Source organism: Diprion similis, chromosome 7 (genome assembly GCF_021155765.1).
Source record: "Diprion similis isolate iyDipSimi1 chromosome 7, iyDipSimi1.1, whole genome shotgun sequence".
In the NCBI taxonomy this organism is placed as follows: domain Eukaryota; kingdom Metazoa; phylum Arthropoda; class Insecta; order Hymenoptera; family Diprionidae; genus Diprion; species Diprion similis.
In genome coordinates, this window is record NC_060111.1 from 8,577,659 (window position 1) to 8,603,968 (window position 26,310).

Below are 26,310 nucleotides of genomic sequence, written 5' to 3' on the forward strand. Positions count from 1 at the left end.
TTGGCTACAATAAAACTTTGTCATAATCTACCGAAAATCATGCTAACCAAAATCGGTTTCTGGTGGCAAACAGACGTGACTTATGAGTTGAGTCAACAGCAGCGAACGTATGCCGAACCACGTGAAAAAAAATTTACCGAAATATTTATTTACTCACGGATAAATTATAATTTCTCGTAATAGTCGATATTTTTCTTTTCTTTTTATAAATTCTCTGTTATTAATTAAGAAATATTAACCTGGGGGGATTTTTCTGCCGGTTGAATTTATCAGCGGATAGTGGTTCCCACTGGGCACGTTCCTCCTCTTTGAAGCTATCAACCTGTGGAAGAAGAGCTTCGAGCTCCGAGGAACACGAGGCATCACTGTATGACCCGTTTGTGCGAGTTGCATAGTATGATCCGGTAGGCGCCTGCGGCGGACCCACTGCTAGTTCCGGTGTTCCTGGCTTACGATGGTCCTTCCCTTCGTGGTTGCTGGAAGACTTTTCCTGAGAATTTGTGTCAAAGGTGGTCCTCGATACGTCGAACTCCTCGCAGGCTGGATGCCCGGGTGAGAGAAGCCGGCGAACTCGTGCTTTTATGGCAGGATCTATCAGGAAAGAATTAGAAATTTTGCTAAGCAATCCCAATTACGATTGTGTCAATACCAGTTATCCCTAGTTTGATACCCCTCTTTTGTCATGGATCGAGGTATCCCCTAAGTCGATAATGGAATATCTATATCTATATATTTGGTCACGTGCCCCCCCCCCTCCCCCCGCCGGGCCTTCTTGGTTTACCTGTGCCATATACCGATAAACAATGTACGCATGTCTGTCGCTCTAATTAGATCTAGTCGAGGAGGCCACCATTGCTTTAGTTTTGGTGTAGCAAGTCGTCGTATTCACGTGTAACAATAATCATTATAGGCGACGTATACCGTGTGTCCATGAGGAAAGAGCGCAACTTATGCGTTATGTGGCAGTTACAGTCTGATTGAGCAGCCGACGCAATACCAATCGCGACTGTCAGAAAATGTCCCTAGGAACCCATAGCTAACGGTGGGTTCATAGGGACATTTTCTGACAGTCGCGATTGGTATTGCGTCGGTTGCTTAATCGGGCGGTAACTATCGGCCAATAAAATTTGAACAACTTGACGCACGCGCATAAGGTGCGCACTTTCCTCATGGACACACGGTATATTGCATCTAGCCCGCACGGAATAAATTATTTATACCTAATTAGTCTCATTTTGTCTTCACTCTTAAAATTCATTATATTGCATTGCGTTACTATTATAAATCTGAGTAACTAATCATCGGATCCAATAGAAACCATTTCGGAAGGCAATGAAACTATCCGGTTCATTGGTTACCTACTTTTTCTATTTTCGAAAGCTGGAAAAAGCGTGTCTTAAGATTGTGAGTCGTCGGATGTTTCAGTTTTACTTAACATACTAGTCCATGAAATAAAACATTTTTGCATGACACAATTTCGGAACGGATGAGACCTATATGTATATTCTTGTAACGCTGCTGGCCGCGATGAAGGCCTACGTGTTTCCACGCACGATTTTGAAAGCAAAAAAGAAAAAAAAGTGCAGAGCGTTTAAAGTCGGTGAAACCATGTTTTTGAGGGATAGCGAGGAAACTATCGATCTGAGAGAAAAGAAGTTTAATAAGATTTTATAGGTATTAAAAAGACGAACGACTTGATCGCCTTTCATCGTTGTAATTTGAAAAATAAAAAAACCTTTTTTCAGCTTTATTTCCTGGACTATACGTGTCACACGTGAATTTTAATCTCATTATTCCATCATCAGAGGTTGTATGCTGCATTAATTATACTGATTCATTCAACTGTCAGAATTTTATTGCCTTATTCGCAAATTCTAGTTGTATATATGTTACTATATTTCTATACTTGTAATATTTATTAGCCTAATAATAAATTTAGAAATCTTACTTATTTTACTTTTTCTCTATTGCCTATCGTTTTTCCTAAGAAGTTTCTGCTTTAATCAATCTGATATAAAATAATATTGTTTTCAACAACTAACCGACTTCAACTAATAAACACCATATCTTCAATTGTTGGTCAAATATGTTACGGTACATTAATTCCTGCCTATCCTGCGGTGCAAGTAGAGTAAAATCTTCGAAGAAGACAGAGTAAATATAGCTGGCAAAGCTTCCATCAATTTTCTTTAGCAAATCTTGACAGCGGAGATAGATCACTTGTATAGCCTTTGAAGGGACTTTAAAGATGAAATCGATTTGATTACAAAATTCTGTTCTGATGAGGCTGAAACTAGCAACGTTAACTTAGCGAAACATCAGAGAAAAAATCATTGTTGCGTAATTTACATTTCTTTAATAAGTTAACAACGTAATTTGGAAGAAAATAAGTGTTATCGTTGCGTTAGAAAATAGCTGATATTACAACCTGTCAAGCACAATATTTTGATGTAGGCATCTTGCCTCCGCTACCTTGGGTTGCATAATTTGAAACATAGATTTATTGTTAGGAGCAGCGACCTCGATGATCGATGGGTGAACAAGTTCATTAGTATATTTTATTTTTATTTCATAAGCCACTGCATCAGAAATTAAACCACTTCTTGAAAATCATTATCGGGTAAAGGCACCCAGTGAATAGCACGTGCTTAAGGTGCTTATATAAAGACGCGTTGTCCACCTCGAAAACGCAGGGATGCAAAACTCCTATCTCGCTCAAGCGATCAGAGTGAAACTTGGACAGTTAATGTCTTATTTTGGCAAAAAGTGGAGCGTCTTTTTGCTTTTTCAAAATTTTGAAAAAAATTTTACAGATTGGTTACCACCCACAGAAATTGGCCAAATTTTCACAGTTGCACTGAATGGATCGAACTATCCGGTATGATGCCACTTGGCGATGATGAAACACACATTTTGAGCCCAGTCCCATAAGATTTGATTGTGAAATGACGAAATGGCAGTTAATCGGATTTTACGATTACAAAAATCACCGACTTCTCATTTTGGCGACATTTTTTACCGAACTTACACGCATGCCGGTAATTTTTTACCGACATTACACTTTACATCACAATTTTCCTAATTTCGTTGAGTGTTAACAGATCTGTAAAAAAAAATTTCCAAATTTTAAAACGTTGCTCCACTTTTTGCCAAAATAAGGCATCAATTGCCCAAGTTTCATCCTAATCGGTTGAGCGGTATAGGAAATTGGCTTTTACAACGCGACTTTATAAGCACCTTAACGGGATTCAATAGAATAAAGCAAACGGCGTTCTTACCGACCGGGCAAAAAAAAAATGACATAATTCGGTCCTTTACTTTCTACAGTGCCATGAAATGGACTAAAGGGTTACGCGAACTATAGAGACCATAGAAACTTGCATAATGCAATAAATACGAGAGTCCGATGCCCGGTTGGCCAATTTTAGACTCGATTTGACAGCTCATAATTTACGGAAACGAACTATTTTCCCATTTAAACCCGTTCCTCCGTCTACAACGATACTATTACGCATTACACGTCGAAAAACCGGTACAATCATCCGTTCTATGCCTCCTCCGCGGAATAACAGTTGAATTTATAATTTTGTTGCGCGGTCGGTAAAAACACCGTTTTTTTTTTTTTTGGTTTTTTTCGTCTTATCGCATCCCGTTAAAACGAACGATGGTATATGTATATAAAGCTTAATAGCTAAAACTCGAATAAAGCCGGTATTAGTACAACTTACCCCTTCGTAGTTTTAGGGTGACTGGATCTGACGAGAGCCGGAGACATTTTAGTACTGAAACAGATATAGAATAGTTTGCGCGGGAATAAGCAGTGCTTCAACGAGGAAAGGGAGGAGAAGTCAGTCTATATAGTTGGATACCATTTGAGCGTTGGGTCGTATGCGTTGTCGGATCGAATTGGATCAGATCGGATTTCACAGGATCATGTTGCAAACGTGCGCACTGTTATGATACTCCATGTTCATACGTGTGAGCCTACGCAGTACGGACGTGCACACCTAAACACTACACTGAAACTAAGCTCTCAAGAAATAGTACATTATGCGAGGCCATGGAGGATCATCTGTTATATATATATATACATACGTACACATCTAATAGGCTCTCTAACCCAGTTACGTCGAAGACCCAACAGATGGCGCTGACAGTCGTACATGTACAGTAATGTTCATTAATGCCGTTTTCCTCCGGCTACCTTGTTTTCAGTCTGAAAGAAAGTGCGCTTTCGATTTCTAACGAAATATGTGACAATGACTCTCAATCTCTCACGTCGACTGCATCGCCAGTTATCGTCACATAATTCGTATAGAATCGAACTCGTATTTTGATTTGGAGCAAAAACAAGGTAGCCGGAAGGGGAAGGCGTTAATGAACGTTACTGTACATGCATTGATTTCATGCTTACCAGTAGTGCGTCCGTAATTTGTCTATTTGCATTAGTCGTACCTGCTCGTGTACCAGTAGCGTAGGTTCTTTGGCAGTTTGAAATTTTCAGTATCAGACTAAAATGGTTAGGCGCAGGTACATTTAAATAAGTACCAAACCCGATGTTTTCAGGTGCAAATGTATTTTCGATATGACGTCACTTCCCGTATTGTATGGCGCGACCAAACCGAACTGCAGAAAAACTGATTTCACGTCAGTTAGTCTATGCGTTTCCGGTACAGTTGATCAATTCAAATCTTGAAAGTCGATGCTGTACCATGTAGCTATAGTCTAAGTGAAAAGTGCGGTAGTGCCATGTAGGAATTTTTGCTTTGGTTGAAGAATAAAAAGATTGCAAGTTACCTGTTATCAGGTTGTCAGGAAAAACAGGCAGAATTAGATTTCTGAATTGACGTCAGAGTTTTCAATGTAACCATGTGTACGCACTGATCAAGATAACAATTAAATTGGCTGATAGGCAATTTTCAAATGCTCCAAAAGTGCGAGAAACATAGTTTTCTACGGTACAAGTTTACGTGCCTTCAATACTAACGCTGTTCACTTTAGACGTAACCTCAATGACTTTTTTTTTTAAATCTTGTGCTAAAGGGAAGACCGGGGCACGACGGAGACCGTAAAATTTTTGGACAAAAAACAATTTTTTAATATTGAGATATTATTGCAGGTTGCTCCAGAACAGACATTTTATTTTACATATATATTGATAAATATTCAATAATTTTTTCAATACAAATATAATTAGAGGATGCAGTTATTTATGGGAAAAAAATGTGTAACATTTTTCAAGGGGGTTTGTTGTGCCCCGAAAATTGTTACTTTTTTCAATTATGGCAAAATAATGATGAATTTGTTCGAGATAGATCAAAACAAATTATAGCCGGTGCTTGAAATCCACAGAAAATAATCAGCAGCTTAAGGGGTTCGTCGTGCCCCCGCAGTCTCCCTTATATTTCTTGCAATTTTCGAATTTTTTTGGATGTGAATGTACGCAACTTTTTCCACAAACTTAGAATTAGAATTACTGTCAAAGTAGCACTACTGACCCTCCTTATTTTTTCCGCCTCTCAAAAACAATAACTTACATGTGAAGACTTTCAGCGCCTGGTTCGATAATGATTGATTTACTAGCCAGATTTCATTTGGGATTATTGAATTCACGAAAAAGAAGTTTTTTTTTTTTTATATCCAATGGAATATTCAGTAGATATCCAGGAATTTGATTGATTAAATCCATTCGAATTATCGGTAGAACTCTTACAAACAATTATGTCAAATTTTACTTATATTAGTGTTGAGTCGTCAGAATTGTAATTGCGAGGTTATATGCAGGGAATCTCTGGTGAAAGTGCAACGCGAGTGCCAACCATGCGCAAGTTTTCCTTCGTAGCATTTGTCCGTTATATTACGCCCGGCTCACGTTAGAGTTATACACACGTATGTTGACGCTGATGGTGCACACGTGGCTTAGAGGCTGCCCTTTCACCAGCGATTCCTTGTATATAGTTAAACAGGGTTCGAAGAAATAACAAGAATTAAACGTCGTCGTGACAAATTAATATGACAATATGATAATTTTTAATTCCGAGTTGTGTTGACACTAGCTGCTTCGTATTTACTGTTTGAAAGATACTGATCGACTGACCATTATCCACCGTGCACAGCGCACATAGCGCAGGTTCAATCGTCACGCTACACTTACATCGCACTTATGCTCGTTAGGCAACGTCTCGTATGCACATGTGCTGCTTGGAAGGTATGAGTGGCTAACACGAAACTTGATTTGTGTTGTTTACTATGGCCTATTACACGAGTTTATTTACTATGACTAGATTGGGTCACTTTTTAGATGTTTAAATTTTCACTGGTCAGGAATATACATATATATGGAATTAAACAGAAAAATTTTCGATGAGAAAATTCACGGTTAGGCCTTCGTTGGTTCCAGGTTCGATTCCTGCTTCTCATCGAAAAATTTCCCCTTTAATTGCATTGATTTCTTATTTTTGCGACAAAGTTATGTACCTACTTGGCACTAACGATTTAAATTCCAATATTTCTTTCAGGTAAGGGTATTGTTGTTGGTACTTATTTGAATGTACATTATCATTCTGGTGGTTTCTAAGTTGCAAAGTAAATCTGTGTTGGTAGTTTCTATTTCAATGTACTTAGCGGAAGGTTTTTGCACCAGAGGTGCCTTTGGGGGATGTCAACTCATGATAAAAATGAACATGAAACAAGCATGAAAGTGATATAGTTGATAGCTTCGTGATCACGTAACAAGCATAAAGCGCGAGCATTGATAATTATAAACGGAGAAAAAATTTGACCACATGAAAAAAAAAGAAACTGAAAGAAATTGTGGCAACTCTGCTTGCATTTCTTAAGCCTTAACAAGCTTCGGGCGACCGAATTTCATCTTCAAATAGAAACTGCACCGATAAATCTACAGACATGAATAGTGGGTGCTGGTTAAGGATAGTTTCAAGTATTACTGATTGCGTTTAAACTTTTGACTGTTAACACACCAAACTGCGGTGCACCACAGAACAAAGGATGAAGGCAGAAATCAAGGCATAAAAAGAGAAAGAGTTATTCGGAAAGCGCTTCTAAAAGTTGTCATGAAATCAAGACTCAGGCCAGACACACCATGACAATACCACACAACGCCAGTACCGGAGAAAAATCCGTCTAATCTGCGCCCCACGGTATTTACGTGAATCAGTGAAAACCAATCGATAGTGTCCGCGACTTGCTGACACAACAAATCCTTTCAACGACAGATAAACTAAGAGCACTCAAGAGAGAATTCGTAGGTCAATGCGACAATGTTTATATTCCAGAAACAGTGGGAACACTTGATGTTGGAATTGAGAAACATCAAAAAATAAAAAAAACGTGAAGATGTGCGATTGATCCAAGTCCAGATAATAGTGGACGACGCAAGGGGTGAGGTGTCAATATCATTCGAATAAAATAATTTCGTAATCTCCGAAATCCTTTGTAATTTCTGTAATCATACTGAAATCGAAATATAAAATAAAATTCTGGATTAGTAATCATTGAAGTAAAGATTGGTAATCATGAGAAATCATTTAGGATTACAGGAATCTCTTTGTAAACTTGAGGAATGATATGAAATCTTACAAATAATGAGAAATCACGCAATCAAAGTAAAATTTCTTTGACAAGTAATCTTTCGTAATCACTTTATAAAATGTAAATAATCACGAAATATGTAATCACGGTGTCATTTTTGCTTCGGTGGAAAATCCCTTGGGACGATACGAAGGAACATAGAATGACACCAGAGTGTCATGTCTCAATGGAACAAAGCAGTCTTATAGGGAGGTTCAAGGAAGCAGCTTGCATCGCAGTGACGACCAAAGCAGTTAGCCAAGCATGGAACCAAGAGACTATGGCTTCCCTTAAGGCGCCGCTGAACTGACTTGAAAATATCAAATCGTGACGTCATAAGTACGTGCAGCGCGTCTGAATATTAAACGGTGAAATAACACCGCTGATTTCATTGGCTTGTTCTGTTAGATCCAACCAATGATATCAGTTACAGATCGAAACATACTTCTTGTGGGCCATGAACGGGCTGCTGTCACATGAAAAACGTGTATACGAATTGAGCCATGTTTACAAAAAAATAACTGATAGTATAAGTTTTCCCGGATAACGTGTGTGATTTTGTACGTGTGAATCTCCCTGGCGAAGGTGAAAGAAATTGTGGAACAGTGCAATCAGTGAATATTCAGCATGCGGTAGCTCCGATCGGCCATGTTTGTTGTCGCGTGATTTTATTCACTTCATCATTCTTTATTATAAACATTATCAGCGATTTGCCTGAGCAGTGACTGAGATTCACACGTACACTATTATTCAAGCTACGACTTAAAATATTTCCGAGTAAGATTCATACTCTCGTTATCGCAGGATTCGTATAGGCTTTTTCACCCAATTTCCCCGCTTCTGACGTCACGAAATATGTATATGACATGCCAGGTCAGCGGCGCCTTAATCATAAAAGAAGTGACGAAGTTAGTACCACAATAAATCAACAACTCGCACTTTAAGGTGCTTATAGAGACCCGTTGTACACCTCGAAAACCCGGGGATGCAAAACTTGTATACCGCTCAAGCGATCAGAGTGAAAATTGGGCAATTAATGCCTTAATTTGGCAAAAAGTGGAGCGTCTTTTTATTTTTTCAAAATTTGGAAAAAAATTTACAGATTGGTTACCACCCACAGAAATTGGCCAAATTTTCATAGTTACCCTGAATTGGTCGAACTATCCGGTATGATGCCACTCGGCGGTGATGAAACACACATTTTGAGCTCAGTTCCATGAGATTTGATGGTGAAATGACGAAATGGCAGCTGATCTGGTTTTCGATTATGAAGAACACCGAAATCTCATTTTGGCGACATTTGTTACCGACATTACGCGCATGCCGGTAATGTATGCGTGTAATGTCGGTAAAAAATTACCGGCAGGCATGAAAGGTCGGTAACAAATGTCGCCAAAATGAGATTTCGGTGTACTTCGTAATCGAAAACCAGATCAGCTACCATTTCGTCATTTCACCATCAAATCTCATGGGACTGGGCTCGAAATGTGTGTTTCATCATCGCCGAGTGGCATCCTACCGGATAGTTCGATCCATTCAGTGTAACTGTGAAAATTTGGCCAATTTCTGTGGGTGGTAACCAATCTGTAAATTTTTTTTCCAAATTTTGAAAAAGTAAAAAGACGCTCCACTTTTTGCCAAAATAAGGCATTAATCGCCCCAGTTTCACTCTGATCACTTGAGCGAGATAGGAGTTTTGCATCCCCGCGTTTTCGAGGTGTACGACGCTTCTTTATAAGCACCTCAAGCGGCTGTTATAAATTCATGTCAAGTTGCAGGAACAACTCATTTAGTACGCAGCGTTCATCAGAGCACCAACTTTTGAAAATGGGTGCAGATTCCAGCGCCCGAAATTTCGAAATGAAGACACCAACGTGCGTGGGATTTAGTCCCATTATTCTCTAGGATAAGTGGGGACCCTCCTTTCCCGATAACTCCCCAACGCCCAAGCAATAGCAATTATGATCCAGCAAGTTACAAAATTTCAGACAGTAACTTCAGGGTACTTGGTGTGTAACAATTTGATGATTAGAGTTCAAAAAAACGAAAGAACCAAGAAAAGAAGTTAATTGGTTGAAAAGGTATCCGCAATCGTATTGTCAACAAAAATGTAATGAGTCGATGGTTTGAAAAACTGAAAAATTCTCACGAACTATTTACAGGGTAGAATAAAAATAATTATAAATTGAAAAACAGAAATTAATTTGTTTTACTATTTATTCATTGGACGAGGGAAAATTTGATTTCCAATGATTCGGTTTTCCTTGGTTACTACAGCATAGCCTTGTGAGAGGCTTGAAAATTCTCTTATTGTTAACAACGAACCATTTTTGTGACTACAGCTATACGCCGTACTACGGAATTTATACTTTTTCGTTCTTTTTTCATCTTCATTGCTATTGTCACCACATATAATAATGAATTACACAAGTGATATAAAACACTGTGCGTGTGACAAGCCTTCGCACACGCGATTTACTCATAGGGTATATCAGATTTTACTAATTACCGCTGTTATGGAGGTGCTTACCTTCTTTTGTACTGAATCTGTTTACGTCAACTTCATTCACCCTGAGGATAACATCACCAGCTTCAACCTGGAAGATAAGAGAAAAACAATACATAATTATTCATTTAAAAAATGAATATCATTCCCCTAGTTTACCCACTATCAATTAAATTGATGTAAAAGCTTCAATCAATTTACCTCTGATAAATCATTGTTAAATTTGAATAAATCGGTCTCAAATAACAGTAATTAATACTTAACTTAAGGGGAGACTGCAGTGAAATTTTGATAATATCGAATTCTTGATTTTCGAAACGACTAAAAAAGATGCGATCAAAAATTCCTCTCAACAAAATTTATATTATGGTAGTACATACATGTTCTGAAAAAAAATTTTTGATAGCATCTTTTTGATTTGAAAAACGAAAAACTTGATATCACTGAAATTTCACCGAAGTCCCCTCTTAATAAAGTAACTTTTAACATTGATCAAGAGACATAAACAAATATCACAAAACAAAAATTTAAAAAGTGTAACTGAAAATGACAGATTGAAGCTAATCAAAACACCTCTGTGATTCAGAAGCAAATTTAAAATTTTGTACAAAAATATATCTATTTTCATCCGAGGCAAATTTTTTTTTTTTTTAATTGTCAATTGTTGGAAAAATCTGAAGTGTGAAATTGTTATAATTTCCACACGAATAAAATCTCATGAGTACGTAAAAAAAATATGATTATTATTCAAAATATATAGTTAATAATTGTTTGCGGTTTATTCGAAAAACTCTTCACTTTTTTGTACAGTATAGTATACAATTTTGATTTTTGTTTTGTCCAATTTTATCAAGATATACTGCATATTTTACATAATTGTCAAGTATATGAAAAAATGGTAAAATTTTCTGAAAAAACACAAATCTTGACAAAATAAAAATATTCAACTTCTGAAACGTTTCCAGAACATCTCAAAATCGTCAGAGACTAATGGAGCAATCCTAATACTGTCAGGTGATGAGCTCTAGAGAATCACTAAGCGAACAAAATGAGTTTTGGAGAACGACTCAATCGGATTATTAGTAGCGGAAAAAAATCCCCAAAAATATTTCAAATTTTTTTTTTCTTAATTCATAACTCCTTCATTTTTCAAGGTGTAGCGCAAGCCCCTCATCACGCTTTTTCGCTCTGCCATTCTAACCCCACTTTTCAACTGCTTTCGCGCGGTCGTCCGTTTTCAGTCATGTTGAATTAAAAATTAGGAATAAAAAAAAAAAACGATTTTTTTTGTTTTTGTTTTTTGAGGTTTTCTCCAGTGCTAACTCCGGTGGACAACTGCGGCTCTGAAACTTTTTACGCGTATTCTCTATACACAGTTTTACATTATGTATTTGTTCAGAATTTTTGTAGACTAGTTTGTTCAAATGAAAATTTTTTGAAAATTTCTAAAAATGAATCGTTTTTCAAGATTATTTATTAGTTATTTATTATTATTATTTTTTTTTATGACTGTTTTCATGAACATATTTGTGTAATTATATAATTAACATTATTTAACTGCAAAAAATCCCCACGTACTCATATTTTTGTAAATTAAGCAAAAAACCGCGAACTTATACGAAGCCATATTGGATCCGCCATTTTGAATTTCGTAATTTTGATTTCAGAATTGTAATCAGCGATCCCGAAAACCTAAACATCACCTATGATTTTCTAAATTTGTTCAGTACAAAAATGTGCTTCTCAAATAGTTAAAATGAGAGGATTGCATGGAAATTCGAACGTATGCTGGGATAGAAGCATTACAGCTCACAATCAGAAGAGCAGCGCACCAGATCACAGTAAAGAAACAATTAATAATAGAAATAAAAAAAAGTAAGCGACAGAGACAATCTTATGATAATAGCGACTAGCTTGAATATGAAAAAGACTCCTCACGGAACCAAACTTGCAACTTTTATAAATTTTAATACTATTGTGACACATGTTATGTGTATTGAGAATGATGAATTGTGCAGTGGTTTCTGGTACAGAAATTTCGAACATAGGTTCTACTTTTTGTACAGTACATCATGAATACACGTACAGATAATTAATTAGTATTTCTGAATACCATTATCACGTATCGCTGAAATGATGTCAAGATAATTGGTAAGTACACGCACGTAGCGGTAATCTATGGTGTACAATTTTCATCAGACTTGACATCACTTTGTTCTCAATACGTCTGTGAAATGCATTCAATGATACTCATAAAATTAGCCAAGTTAGATAAATTATTAGGAGTTTGCTCGAAGAGCGCGGTTAAAAAAGCCAATTATGGACTTTGATCAGCTGATTAACAAATAAGTTGCAATAACCTCATTTTAACCCCATCGAAGAGTACAAAAACTTCAAACACGTTTTTTTCGAAACTACGTTTTTCAAATTAGCAGTCATGATATCTCGACAACCAATTGGTCAATTGAGTTTAGATTTGGCATGCACCTTTAGTAGATTGTTTTCCAATCTTGGTAGCAGAATTGAATAAATAAAATTGTTTTTGTTTTATATAACTCGTAGAATGGTCAGAAGTGTAGGAAAAATTGTGAATCCAAGTTCAGCATGCCGTCCTTTTGTGATTTTTTTTGCTCAATTTGGTACCAGCCATCAAACACTCGTACAGATTAAGAATATGTTTGGTTTTTTTTTTCAGTTTTATGTAACGTTGGCTACACTGGCTACCAATGAAAAGTAATTTCCGCGCATCGTTATAAACAAATGTACAAAAGTACATGATGATGAACACATTTTATTTTTCTAAATTTGTATATATTCTTCAAGGATCGATAAACACGTGTAAAAAATTTCAGAAATAAAACTGAAACAGTTTGAAATTTATTCTACCGTAGAAAAAATCACTCCCAAAACAGCATTCTAAACAACAATACACCCTTATACCCTGCGTCCTCTTCTTATCATCACCTCGGTGCCTTGACTCCCATACCGAGTCAGCAGATTGTTTTCTCTATACTCCTAAATTGTAATTAGCAGTTTCTTATATCCTTTCTCCCATAACTCACTTCTAAGACGTTTTCAGCCTCCTGTCCCAAAACTAAACTGAACCCTTCGCGTTTCCCTTCTTCCACGAACAACTTCTCCTTCACATCTTCTAATTGTATTCTCCATTTTTTTTTTTTTTTTTTTTACAATCAATGGATTATATAATCAATCTTTCAACATTCTCAATACATAACGTAATACCATCACGGCTGGGGATGGATGCAGTTATGACAGTTGCTCGTCGTGATCATAGTTATCTACCCCGTAACAAGGATTAGAAAAAATACTATATAGATTTTAAAAAATTCATATTTTATGAACGGTTTGACAAAAAAAAAAAAAAAAAAATTCAAACAAATAATAAAACTTTTTTTTTACAGAATGCAAAAATATGAAATACCTTAAATCCCCGATACTTTTATAGAATTTTGAGAATAACACTGAACTGCATTTGTCTAGTCATCCAAAAAGTTTAACGCTCTTGGCTGCTAGCTTCAGCTTCATCTGCACCTTAATAACATCGAAATTGAAACTAAATGTCATGAACTAAATTCTGAGAAAATTGATGAGACATTTAGAATATGACGAATTTTTTGGAAGTTCGAGCTACCACCAGTTGGTAAGTGGAAGTTGATAAGACATTAAAAAAAATTGTGTCAAATCTTTATCGAATAGTTGATTTTTTTCTTTAACTTCATTCGAACCCCATTTGACCGTTTATTCGGGATTCAGGATATTCATAGCAGAGATTAGTAAAAGTTTCAAAAGTTTTGTGACACGTCTCTACCGAATACTTCATGTACATGTATCACTAAAATTTCATCACAGTCGATCAAGCTATTCTTCTGTAATTCAGTGTACGCACAATAATTATTGCAAAGGTCAGAAATGTATCCAAATCGATGAGGCTGTTTTCCCAAAATTCAGGAAAAATTTTCTGCGTACACACACACGCACACGCACACACGCAAATGTTTGAAAATGCTAGGAAATGGTTACAAGAGTGATGAAACTTGTTTTGAAGTAAAAGAGAATTTTTTACTAGGTGACGTTTTTCGCGGTTTTACGGTCCTGGTTAAAAATGATCAAATAGCAGAACGAATCGCAGCGAATTTGGGAGATTATACAATAACAGTTACTCCCTTATCTGTTAGTAACTAACTGTATATACTATAATGCCTACAGGAAGTTTCAAAGACAAAAACGTCGCAGGATTTCGAGAAATGTAAAAATTTTACGCACAATTCTTGATGTGTAGTCAAGTCTACGGCGGCACTTACGTACAAGAACTGAATTACTCTTCAAGTCTTTGATACTTAGATCGCTAAGCCCGGGAGAAGCGGCGTCGAGGTCACCTTGAGAATTGCGCGGGGAATCACGAGCGTTGAGTCCAAGAAGAATAACCCCGGGAATCCCAAATAAACGTCGTTCAGGCGACAGAAGAGGGGGAGGAGAAGGTCGCGGTGCAAAGCGGTCAGGGAGACGAGTGGGAAGAATTTTCATGCACGCGGGTGCGTCTGTAAGTTATGACGAAGAAATAAATAAATTTCTCACTCCCGAAGCGACAAGACGCCAGATATTTTGGTTAAGGAGAACGGCGCGACGCCATGCTCTTCTTCGAGGTGAAAATCAACGGAGAAGAGAGGAGAGGAATGAAATGTAAACAAGCGACAGCTCCAGGAGAACCGAGCGACTAACCGACTAGCTCGATACGTCGTTGATCGTCGAGACTCCCGCCACTTTTCCTCCAGACCGAACGTCGCATGGCGTCGTGATCACCGCGAGTTCGCGGACGTTACTGTGCATGGGAGTAGGCAGAGGTATCCGTATCGATTCGCTGTCTCGCCGCGAGGGGGTCGCAAGAGCGAATCCTTCTCCAAGCGCGGTACCGCGGCGCATCAACAAATCGTTATCATCCCAACCTGTATAACGCAGGACGACCGACCAAGTGGTACTGACCTACATCATCCCCGCCTCCGGGGGTAACCGCCCCTGTGATCTGGTGTCATATTACGTCTTCAGGGTGGCCAGAGATCACTCTTCCGTTCGCCGCATCGTCGCCAACAATTTTTTGGTTATGGAGTGAGATGTCGATTAGAACCAGGCAATATGACGTCGCGGGATGAAAAAAACAAGTGGACAGACGACAGTAGGGTTACAATGTGAAATTCTCAAGGGTAGCAAGATTTAATTATGGGACTATGGATGGTTGAAATTTGATAGGAATCGATTTTTTATGTACGGTTCAGTAGTGTTATCCTTCGAGACGATTTTGCCGTTTGGTTTCTGAAGAAATTCGCACATTTACGGTCAGAAGAGTGAAAATAGTAGAACTATGCGCTACTAGGGTATTATATAAAATCTGGGATTTTTCTACGCTTTTTTCTTTCTACTGTAAACAACAGAAAAGACCCCAAACCATTCACACATTCAGATCCAGTCTTGTGGTGCTGTGTTAATATATTGACAATGTTTTATACTTGTTTTAGTATTGATGAAAGATGTAGCAGCTAAAAAGTATGCTTTTCGTCATAGTAGGCGTAAAATATGTGAGAACCTTCATGATTTACGGGAGTAAAGTCGTGACATGAACGTTTACCTTTACTTGACGGCTACTAGGACGTAAAGTATCCAAGAATTTACCCGCGAACATTAAGGTTTTTCCATACATACGCCTACTGGAACGAAATAGTATATTGTGAACCAAGGGCGAGAAATGGATCTTTTTTGCCCACGTGTGGAGTTTGCACGAGCGAACCGAGTGCGTGTTTCGAATCGGAGACGAGTAAAAGCAGACTTTTTGATTTGTTAGAATAATCCGATTGTCGTATATTCAAATGGATTATCAAACAAAGACCGATTCCTGCTAGTAAATAACATAACCTGTCTCTTAACTGACAATGAGCTATATTAACTTACGTTAAGTTGGTACCACCACGACAAACAATTAAAAGCGATATTCCTGATCAAGCTTCAATACGTCTGAATTACAGACATAATATAGTAACTCAATGCTTTAGATTCCGTGCATACAATGAATTGTCGATAGTTGAGGTGATTGAAGGAGGACTTACGAAGCGAAAAACAATTTAGTGGACCTGAATTCTACTGTCATTAATTCGCCGTTAAGCGTTACCGACGTCGTCAGGCTATGGGTCCAACAGAAAACCCAAAAGAAAGTCCAAATTCTTACCCGTCTTTGTGCCACTGGAACTCTGGCGGGTATTGCTGCAACTATAGCTAAGGCGGTTAATCACATCAACGTTAGTAAACATCAGCTGTAGAAGGATAAACGCCATAACGTGCAAAAATTGAGGCGATTGCACTGGATAACAGATTATACATGAGATTGATAAAAATAAAAAACAGTTGGCATCATCAGTGTTATGAAAGATTCCTTATCCTTGAGGCCGGAACAACAGCATCGTCCAGAGAACACGAGCTGGTTTAACAAGAAACGAAAACTACTGAAAATGTTGACGATGTAATACTGGTCGATTATCTGTTAGAATTCACTGAGGATTATTGGGATTGTTGTTATTGGTAGTTCTTAGTTAATTCGCGTACGTTTCAAAACCGATTCGGATGCCATAATTTAGATAGTTTAGAATGTTAGAATTTTGCTCAATAAAATCAAGTGTCTAATACTGTACAAAAAAATTGGCCGATAGTATAAAAATTTTGCTATTCGATAACATCACTAAGGACCCAAACATGTCTGGTGTGACATACTACTATTTGTAGAGAGTTAGAAAAAGTCTCTCTGGTGCCTGTGAAGCGTAAAAAAATTAATTAGTGTTAAAAAAAGTGTCCAAAAAAGTATAACTAGTGGGTATTTGATTAGAATTTGATGCTAGCGCTAAACTTTTCCTATACACTTGAGCCTATAGCGCAATATAATATATATAATATAACGCAATTTGTTTAATTTAAGAATAATCGACTTGATCTATATTGTGCAAGCTATAAAAATAAATTTTATAACCACGAGCAAACAAAAAAATGCAGTCAAATTATTCTAGTGTTAGTTGTATTTTATATGTAATATTAATTTCGATTTTTTGGTGAAAAGAAATGAAAAATTCATTGATAGAGATAAAAACCAGCTATTGGTGAGAGCGATTTGGATTTTTGGCATCCTGTAGCGGTAAAATTCTAAATCTAATGGTATTGCAGGATCCGTTGTCGGTGTGGGTAGTTTAATACCCACAGGTAACACCGACTGTACGTAAAGTAGGAAGCGTCGGTACAACAGAGTTGAATTCGCGGGTAAGGGTAGTGATCTCGAGACAGATTTTATTCCCCTCTCGACTACAACAACTGAAGCAATTTCGATGGTTTTTAAGCCACAGTAAAGATTTTGGAACGTGAATCGCGAGATAATACTCGATGAATTGAATGTCACTACCTGAATAATTTTCTGGAAACTCTATTGGAGATGAATCATTGTAAATTGAATTTATAGCAACTTCGACATGTTTATGAAATGGCGGTTCGTGATCAAGTAAAAGACAGCGATATATAGATGAAGAGAGCTTTTATATTTGGGATAACTGAAGGATGCAGCCTTCATTCAGTTTTTGAAACCGTATTGGTAAACAATTATGGTAAAAAAATAATGGTATAAAGCGCACAATTTTGGGATAAAATTTGTATACATAATTGCAGATTTCAACATAAGTTTTTGAATATGTTATTTTTGCCCCGAGAGGATTCTTCTTATTTTTTCGAAGTTTGGTATCAATATTTTCGAACTCACACGTGGTTGAAAATTTTTAAGAAACGGTTCGTTGGAACACGAATGTGATTTTATTTCCCAGATGACGAAACGTCTTCTTTAAAATACAACCGTGTTCCTTGTTAAATTTACAATAAAACCCAAAATTTTCATGATAGAGAACTAATAATTTGCAGGTGAAAAGTGAGAAAATCTTGTTTTCTTTGTACAGTCTAGCACAATGTAGTTTTTATAAGAAGAGATTTGGTATAAATAAAATCATTTTAAAAGATTTATTTCGTTATTTTGTTCTCTGAACGTTGTGGCATTTTCTTTCAGTATATACCTAGAATTGGTTTCTATAGTAGTGGACCCCTCATTTGTGTCATTACTACATTGTTTTTTAATAGGGCCAGTGGTATTGCGTGTACCAATAATTCCCAAACTTTTTCGATTTTACGCAATTGGCTTGCTGAATTCGATTACACCAACAGACCACTTTTCAAAACTGAATCCCAAGAAAACCTGAAGAGCATCTAATTTTGAATTGAAGTACCTGATTAGCACCTCATTTTCACATACACCACACTTAGTTTGAATTACTTTGGTCTGCTGATTTAACAGACGTGTAAATTGCCTGAAGTTACCTTACCTGAAGTTATTTGAAGACCTCTGAATTTAAAAACCCAAAAATCTGTAAATGTTTTCTGTGAAAATTCAAGCTATAAATGTTACACGTACTCTGTAATTACCGACTAATTTGTCTCGTGTAAGTTGCAACGAAGATAAGATATAAAATTGTAAAATATTGGTATGACTAAATAGAAGAGCGAGTGTGACGGATGAAAAAGTCAGGGAAAATGCACAACGAATGACAAAGAGAGATTAGATTACAAAGAGAGAGAGAAAGAGAGATTGCGTATACACAAGACACCAATTCTTAGTCACCTAAACTTTTGCCACGTATTCTACAAAATTAGCATTTGACACTTCCTCACGTACATACATTGAGTTTCAGCTTCACTGAATGAATTCTCAATATCTAGAATTCAGTTGATTGTGAAGTAATATTTCACTCAAAGACCTTACAAATTCGTTTCTACATGCGGTAGTTCCACAGGACCAGGTTAAATTCGTTTCTATGGGTTTGTTTCCACATAACGAGGGTACGAACGATCCTGCATACAAAACTTTGTCGGAAATATTGTATGCTGTGTGAGGCATGTATATTACATAAATTCTGTCCATAGAATCAGTCCTGGCCTCATTCTGTGGAAATGAACGCGTTGAAACAAACCTAATCTGCTCGGGTGGTTCCACCGCATGTACAAACAACCTTCGGAAACGAATTTGTAGAACGACCGGACGAACGAATAAATGTGGGGAAACAAACTTGTGGAACCTTTCTCTTGTAGGACTGATTAATGTGGAACCGATACCTTCTCTTGGTACCCATCTTCAACAGCTCAATGTTTACACTGAGTATGGAGACAGTGATGTAGATCTTTCCTATAAACATTACGAAGGAATGAAGTCGGTTAAAAAGAAACGATAACCAATTCTGTCCTCCTAAATACCCGATATAGAATAGTAATGGTCTTTACTTATATGTGTACAGAAAAGTCAATGTCACATGTGGGTAAAAATAATGCTGGCAGCTTCGTCAGAGTCGCTCGTGAGCCGGGACTAAATCGAGATTACAGGGTCAAGCAGTTCAATTTCGCTCGCCATTGAAATCGTTGCATTGCATTATCTATAGTTCGTACGATCCAGCATTATGAATGTTGGTATGATGGACTGGGTTTAGCTTAAAATCACGTCAAGTCGAAGAAGTCTTCGTTCTTGGATTTATTGCTTTTTTGTGCTTTCGAGATGCATAAGTGCGGATTTTAAAGCAACCACCTTCTAGTAAAAAAACGATACCCTCAAGCCTCAATAGCACTCGCAGAGTGACATTCCAATGTGGATGTTTTGGTTCACAAACTTTCGGTTGGACACCGAACTTATTTCAGATGGATGACGACGAAGTGACCCAGATGAAGAAGCGTCCTGGACGGTGAAGATTTCAGCGAATAAGTGTTTGGGCGAATAAGTGTTTGGGCGAATAAGTGTCATGGATCAAAAAGTTTCAAGGACGTAGAAACGTTCAAGTGTCCGACCACCGTTAATATAACATTGCTAAACGTTCTCGATGAAAATGAATCGTATTTAGCTTAAATTAACAATTGGTTGACAGTACAAATACATTCGTATTATACTTTGAGATAGTTGAAAAATTTATAATTCAAATATTTATTCACACATTTCAGAATAAAATAATTTATACAGCAATAACCAATGATAGATTTAAATGAATTTTCAAAGTTAGGTAAGCCGTTTAGTACCTAACTATAATTCAATGAGGCAGGAAATGGAAAGAAAAAATTTACTGACAGTCTCTGTTGTGAAATCAAAAAATATAGCCTATTCGTGTAATAATGAGCTCCTGGAAGTCTTACAATTTTGTCAATATCTCTGATCTGGACCAAATTGCAACAAATGGAGAGTTGCGAAGAGAAATAAATTCCACAAAAAATTGCACCACGAATCAAAGTACAGAACCTATACATCAATTCTGGTATTTTTTCTCACTTTATTCAACACGAGAACGTTTAAATACTCAAAAATATATTTCTTAAGATTTTCACAAAAAAAGCATTACAGAGGAAAATGTTGTACGCCTACAGATACCATTGAAAATTTAATCTGTAAAGATAAGACTTGCAAGCCATATTTTATTCGCGATGAAATTACGATTGGAAGGCCAGCTGCATGTAGATACTATATATAAACCGACATATAGTGTCAATCTTGTGTAATAAAAAATCTACGTACATTCTATATACATATATTGCACTCTCCACATAACAGTCGGGATGCTGAGAGATCAGGAACTGTATCATTATTATTGTAGTCATATACCTAAAGATGTTTGCAGAGTTAAGACCAGCATATTCTTTATACATATATAGATTAGGGTCTCGCAAAAAAATCGACTATTGTTTTTTTTTTTTTTTTTTTTTTTTTTGAGTCTCGTGTGACAAAATGTTAGTTTTTGATGTTTTAAGAGCCCACTCCAAAGGACAGCTCAAAAAAAAGTTGTTAAGAGGTCGCTTCACATTTTTTAAAACGTCAGAAATCGTCAAAAATCGAATTTTTTTTTTCTCGTTACGGTATAATCTTATAGCCCAAAAACAAATAAGTTTCCGAAAGTTTCAGTTCAAAATTTGAATTTTGAAAGGTCGCTCATAATTTTTTTTTAATTCGTTAGTGCATTTCTTGAGATCTTTTCGAGCGACCTTTTAATATTCATATTAAAATTTCATGCATTTTTTTTTTCTTTCATTTAGTAAAAAAAAAAAAACGATTAAAATACACCACGAAATGAATTAAAAATCAAACAAAATACTGAAAATATAATTTTTTTAATTTAATTTTTTGACGAGTTTTGACATTTAAAAAAATTTGGAGCGACCTCCTAAAATTTTTGTTTTCGAGCTGTCCTTTGCAAAGGGCTCTTAAAACATCAAAAACTAACATTTTGTCACACGAGCCTCAAAAAAAAAAAAAAAAAAAAGTCGGTTTTTTTGCGCCACCCTAATATAGATACAAGGTGGCCTCAAGTACCAAATATTGAGTATGACAGGTAGATAAAACGCCGTGTGTGTGTGAATCCGAATGTGTGATGGGCAGTCACTTTGCGGAAGGACATCAACGTGAATAGCAGTCAAAATTTCAGTCTTGTCTCAATTTTAACACAAATTCTACCAAATAAGAGGCATCTGTGGTCTTCACTGCTATTATTACAAATTTAACCTGTGCAATCTACGAAACCTATGGGTACATCAAAACCGAGCTAAGTTAATATGTATATACAAAGAAAGAATTTCAAACTGTTGGCATATCACCTAATTTGAAATTTGAGAGCCAAGAAAATCGGTGCAGTAAACAATAGAAAAGAAAAAGAATTTGAATCAAGAGTGTTATGTAATATTTTGAGCGAAATTAAATATCCATAATTGGCCAAATTCGTAACAGTACCAACCTTCACATATGCTGTGGAGCGTTTACCTCAAATTTAAAGGTTCGTAAGGTTCGGAGTTTGGACCGTTTGGAATTTCGATAATTACAAATTTTCTAGCATTCGAAATTCTGGACTATATTCGGAGTGTCGTCCATTGGGAATTTCAACGTTTCAAGTGCAGGTACACTTCGCATTTATGGTAAAAAATTAGTGAAATTCGCGGTGTTGCAAGATAGACATGTAATATAAATATTTGATGTATATTTCAAGAGTATGCTTGACATAAGTTCCTAAAATTATGATATTTTCTTATTTCTTAATAACTAATCTCTATATATAAAATACAATAAAGAATAAAGACTGTCGATGTAAAGAGAGAAGTTATCAAAGGTTTGTAGATAACAAACGAAGATGCCTGCGATCAGGATGCCATAGAAACTTCAGTAAAAACGTGATAGATTTCGGGGATTCGATTGAAGATGATGATAAGTCAACACGAGACTGACATGGTGATTAGATCATGTGCTCCACCACCTTATAGAGTACATAAGAAACGAGACAAGCCAAGAACTGGTGTAGCTAAGCAAATCAAGTTTCGGTGTGATTTTCCATCAACTCAAACCAAGGTTATGCTGGCCAGAGGATGGGTTCAGGTAAATTAGTAAAATTCAAGGACCAGAATATCTTGTCAGTTGCTGAAGCGTCAATTCCATTAAATTTCATGAACCGATTCTCCCACAACAAGAATAAACAAGTTTTGCTGACGACAGTTTCCTCGGTTAATCTAAATTTTAGTTTCACCGTTGTAAAGAGATATGCGCTAAAACGTCATATAGCGTATTACACTACAGTGACAGACTTTTATGATGTTGGGCAAAATGATCAGTTTTCCACCATTAAAATATGACCTTAAGCAATAGAGAAGGAAAGTCGAGTATCGAATTTTGAAAGTCGATTTTCCACTGGAAATTGAAATTTAGTTAAAGACTATCGATGTCCGTTGAACACGTGACTCTTAACTTGTCAGAGACAAAAAAGGAAAACTTATTTTGACTGCAAGTATGTGGCTGTTTCGATATATTTTATGATGTAAATGTTACCTCTTGGTAGTTGATATGTGTTTTGAAATGTATGAGCAGATTGAGAATGGTGTCGAAGATGAGGATGACTGGAACTTGTGGTGGTGCGAAATGAATGAAGTGCGATTAGCCATTGACAGAAAACTGCGCTGGGATCAGAAAATTCCACATTTCCGCAACCACTACGAACTAACGCGGAAGAATTACCTTTACAGAAATCTAAAGCGATACGAGAAACTCTTGATTAGAGAAGGCAAGACGTTGGAAGCCAATCTGTGCGACTGCATGCCCGTGACATTTGAGCTGCCAAACGAATATCACATGCTGGTAGAGGAATATCATCGCCAGGGTGGTACCTGGATAGTGAAACCAGCCGCGAGGTCGCAAGGAAAGGGGATATTTCTCTTTCAAAAACTTAAAGACCTCGCCGATTGGAAGCACAAAGAATCAACCAACCAAGTTACTGGAGACGGCGGGAGTTCAGAAGCCTTTGTCGTCCAAAAGTATGTCGATAATCCTTACTTGCTGGCTGGGAGGAAGTTTGATCTCCGGATTTACGTTCTCGTGACTTCTTTCAATCCATTAAAAGTATGGCTAGCCCGCGAGGGATTTGCTAGATTGTCCGGTGAACTTTTCACACTGCAGAAAATCAACGACAGCAGAGTTCACCTCACAAATATGTCGATCCAATTGAAGGTGGAACCCAATGGCAACAACTTGGAGAGCTTGGACAAACCTCAAATCAAACAGGGATGCAAATGGGCACTTCGTAAGCTCAGGGAATACTTGACGGCTAGACACGGTGGAGTAGTAATGGATAAACTACTGCAACGTATTGCAGGTAATTCAAAGAATTTATTTGGTACTATTCAAAAACTACAAGTTCCGTGATGACATGAGAAAGCTTAGTAGGAGGCTCAGTATTGGATGATTTGCATTTTGTGTGTTATAAGCCTTGAACTATACTCAAGCAACGACTTGTCAACGATACCAACACAGAATCATTTCAGGAGAATGAAGCTAGCAGCCGGAATTAGCAGCCAAACATTCTAACTGTCATTCGAATGAGGTCGCGAGGTCCGAGAATTCAAATTTTGTGAAAAACTTTGAACCCTAAATACTTTTATATAGAATTATGAGGTTACAACTACACTGCATACTTTTATTTGTAAAAAGTTAAACACATTTGGTTGGTAACTCTGGCTGACAACTTCAGCTTCATAATCATTTCTGCAGTATTTTTGTATGAGAGTTTTTGATATAGTAAAATCTCTCATTATGTTGCAAGCTTTATACACTCCGGAATATGTTTCACCCAGAAACTTCATTTTAAGTAGTGAAAAATCCATGGTTTTTGTTAGTATGCCAGATAATTTCTTTGCACTAGTCAAATATTTTATTATTACAATCTTCATTAGCCTTTCAGATAATCGATTTGTTAATTTATTGCGTTCATTTTTTGTGATTGTATATATTTTTCCGACGTAGAAGAGGCATAATATATGGTACAGTGAAAATTATATTATAAAGACATATAAATAGTTTGCGAAATAATTTCTTTCATATTCAATGATGGTAAAAAATTTCAAATATCAATTTGTCGTTATTATACTTGCATCATTTCGTGAAAAGTAATTAAAAAGTGAAACAGGCCGGAAAAACAGCTTTTTCGCGATACTTTTCATCGCCACGAAAAGAGATCAGTTTGTCCGACAAACTTTCGCAATGATCGCAAAAACGGCCGAGTGAAAAATCTGAAACTGAAAGCACTTGGGAGCCGAATGAAAAAATTTTGAAAGAATTAGAATTTTTGTTTAATGAATAACGAAAAATTGAAACATTTTATGAATTAATACATCAACTGGGCAAAACATTAAAAATCAGTTTATTTCCGGTAGAATCCGAATTTTAAATTGAACAAGAACTGTAACGATGATTGTTTATGAAAAATCGCTAATTCGTACCTTTCTGACTTTCCAAAATTTAGTAAACCATAATAAACAAAATATGCTCTTATTCTGAAAAGCAAATTCCTTGAGTCATTCTCAAATTGCTCAATAATGACTTTTGACTCTGGAGTGTATCGTTACGTTAACGTAACTAACTCCAGCCTCATCCTTATTTTGTAGTCTAACGAAGCCTTACATTGAGATCTCGATGTGTTATAGGCATAATTATGGCCAGTTTACAGGCTGTGAAGATGGTGATTATGCAAGGAAAAAATTCGTTCGAGTTATACGGCTACGATATCCTGCTGGATGAACATCTGACGCCCTGGTTGCTGGAGGTCAACGCTTCACCAGCTCTCGCAGCGACGGATGACGAGGATTACAGAATGAAATTTGATCTCTTGGATGACGCGTTGACAATATTAGACTTTGAAGGAATTTTGACTGGCAACGAAACGAGGGTCGGCGGATTTGATCTTCTGTGGGACGACGGTCCAATTTGGACCAATTGTCCAGGCACGACATCGTGCACGTCGAAAACTGGCTCGAAACAATCTTTCGAATCGAGGAGATTCAACATATTTTTAGGGAGTTATAATGATAGGATAACGCAATTGCGACATTTACGTGAGCAGCTTAGTTCAAAGTACAGAGTAAAAATGGCTCGTAACTTGGCAAGTAATGGTAAAATACAGCGTGCTAGTGACATAAGGTCTTAAGTGCGATTTCACGACTTTGTGCAGTTGAAAGATGTAAAAAGTTGTATTTTTTTTTTATTCTATCGTATGTAGGCTTGAAACATAAAAATATGGTCAGAATCGTTAAAATTGAGTAACAGTTTAATTAAGAGCAAAAGATCGTACGCACTAGTAGATATGACCGGATATGACCTTCTGCTACTGATTCAGCCATAAAAACGTCGACTAATTCCACAAGGTCGTAACTGCGAAAAATTATCATTTTTTTGTCAGATAATTATTCACATAATTGACGATTTAGATAATCGAGGTTCAGAAAATCGACATCCTCGCTGTATTATAATTTTGTTGGTTTCAAGTTTCTATGCGTTTAAGTATTCTGTAAAGCGTTTGTAAAAGGGAAAAAAATTATATTTTTGTCTTTAAGAATTTTGGTCAAAGTTTTCTGAATTTTTATTCACTTCAAATTGCATATATAGCTCAAGGGTTTTACACCATTTGCAAAAAAGAAAAAACCTTCTGTTTGATCGTTTTTTCATGTATAGTTATTGATCAAAAAAGTTTGTACCTGGCTGAAATAAGACCTTCTGTCTTCATATTTTCAAACCCTTGATTTTATTTGAATCGTTTTGATAATTTTTAGAGCAAACGGCGGTTAAAAAAAAT

At 36.6% G+C, this 26,310-nt stretch overlaps 1 protein-coding gene across 7 annotated transcripts in view; it reads right to left on the reverse strand.

Annotated features, from left to right (window-relative positions):
• The window catches only part of LOC124408026 (PH and SEC7 domain-containing protein), a 64,729-nt gene that overhangs the window by 27,571 nt on the left and 10,848 nt on the right, over positions 1–26,310 (reverse strand). For 6 of the 7 annotated variants that reach the window (XM_046884670.1, XM_046884673.1, XM_046884668.1 and 3 more), the window contains 3 exons: positions 10,121–10,187; positions 3,729–3,782; positions 240–591 (listed from right to left, as the gene is read on the reverse strand). In XM_046884670.1, coding sequence (XP_046740626.1) covers positions 240–591; positions 3,729–3,782; positions 10,121–10,187 — 473 coding nt within the window. The remainder of the gene's footprint in view (positions 1–239; positions 592–3,728; positions 3,783–10,120; positions 10,188–26,310) is intronic. The other variant, XM_046884671.1, reaches the window with a different exon arrangement.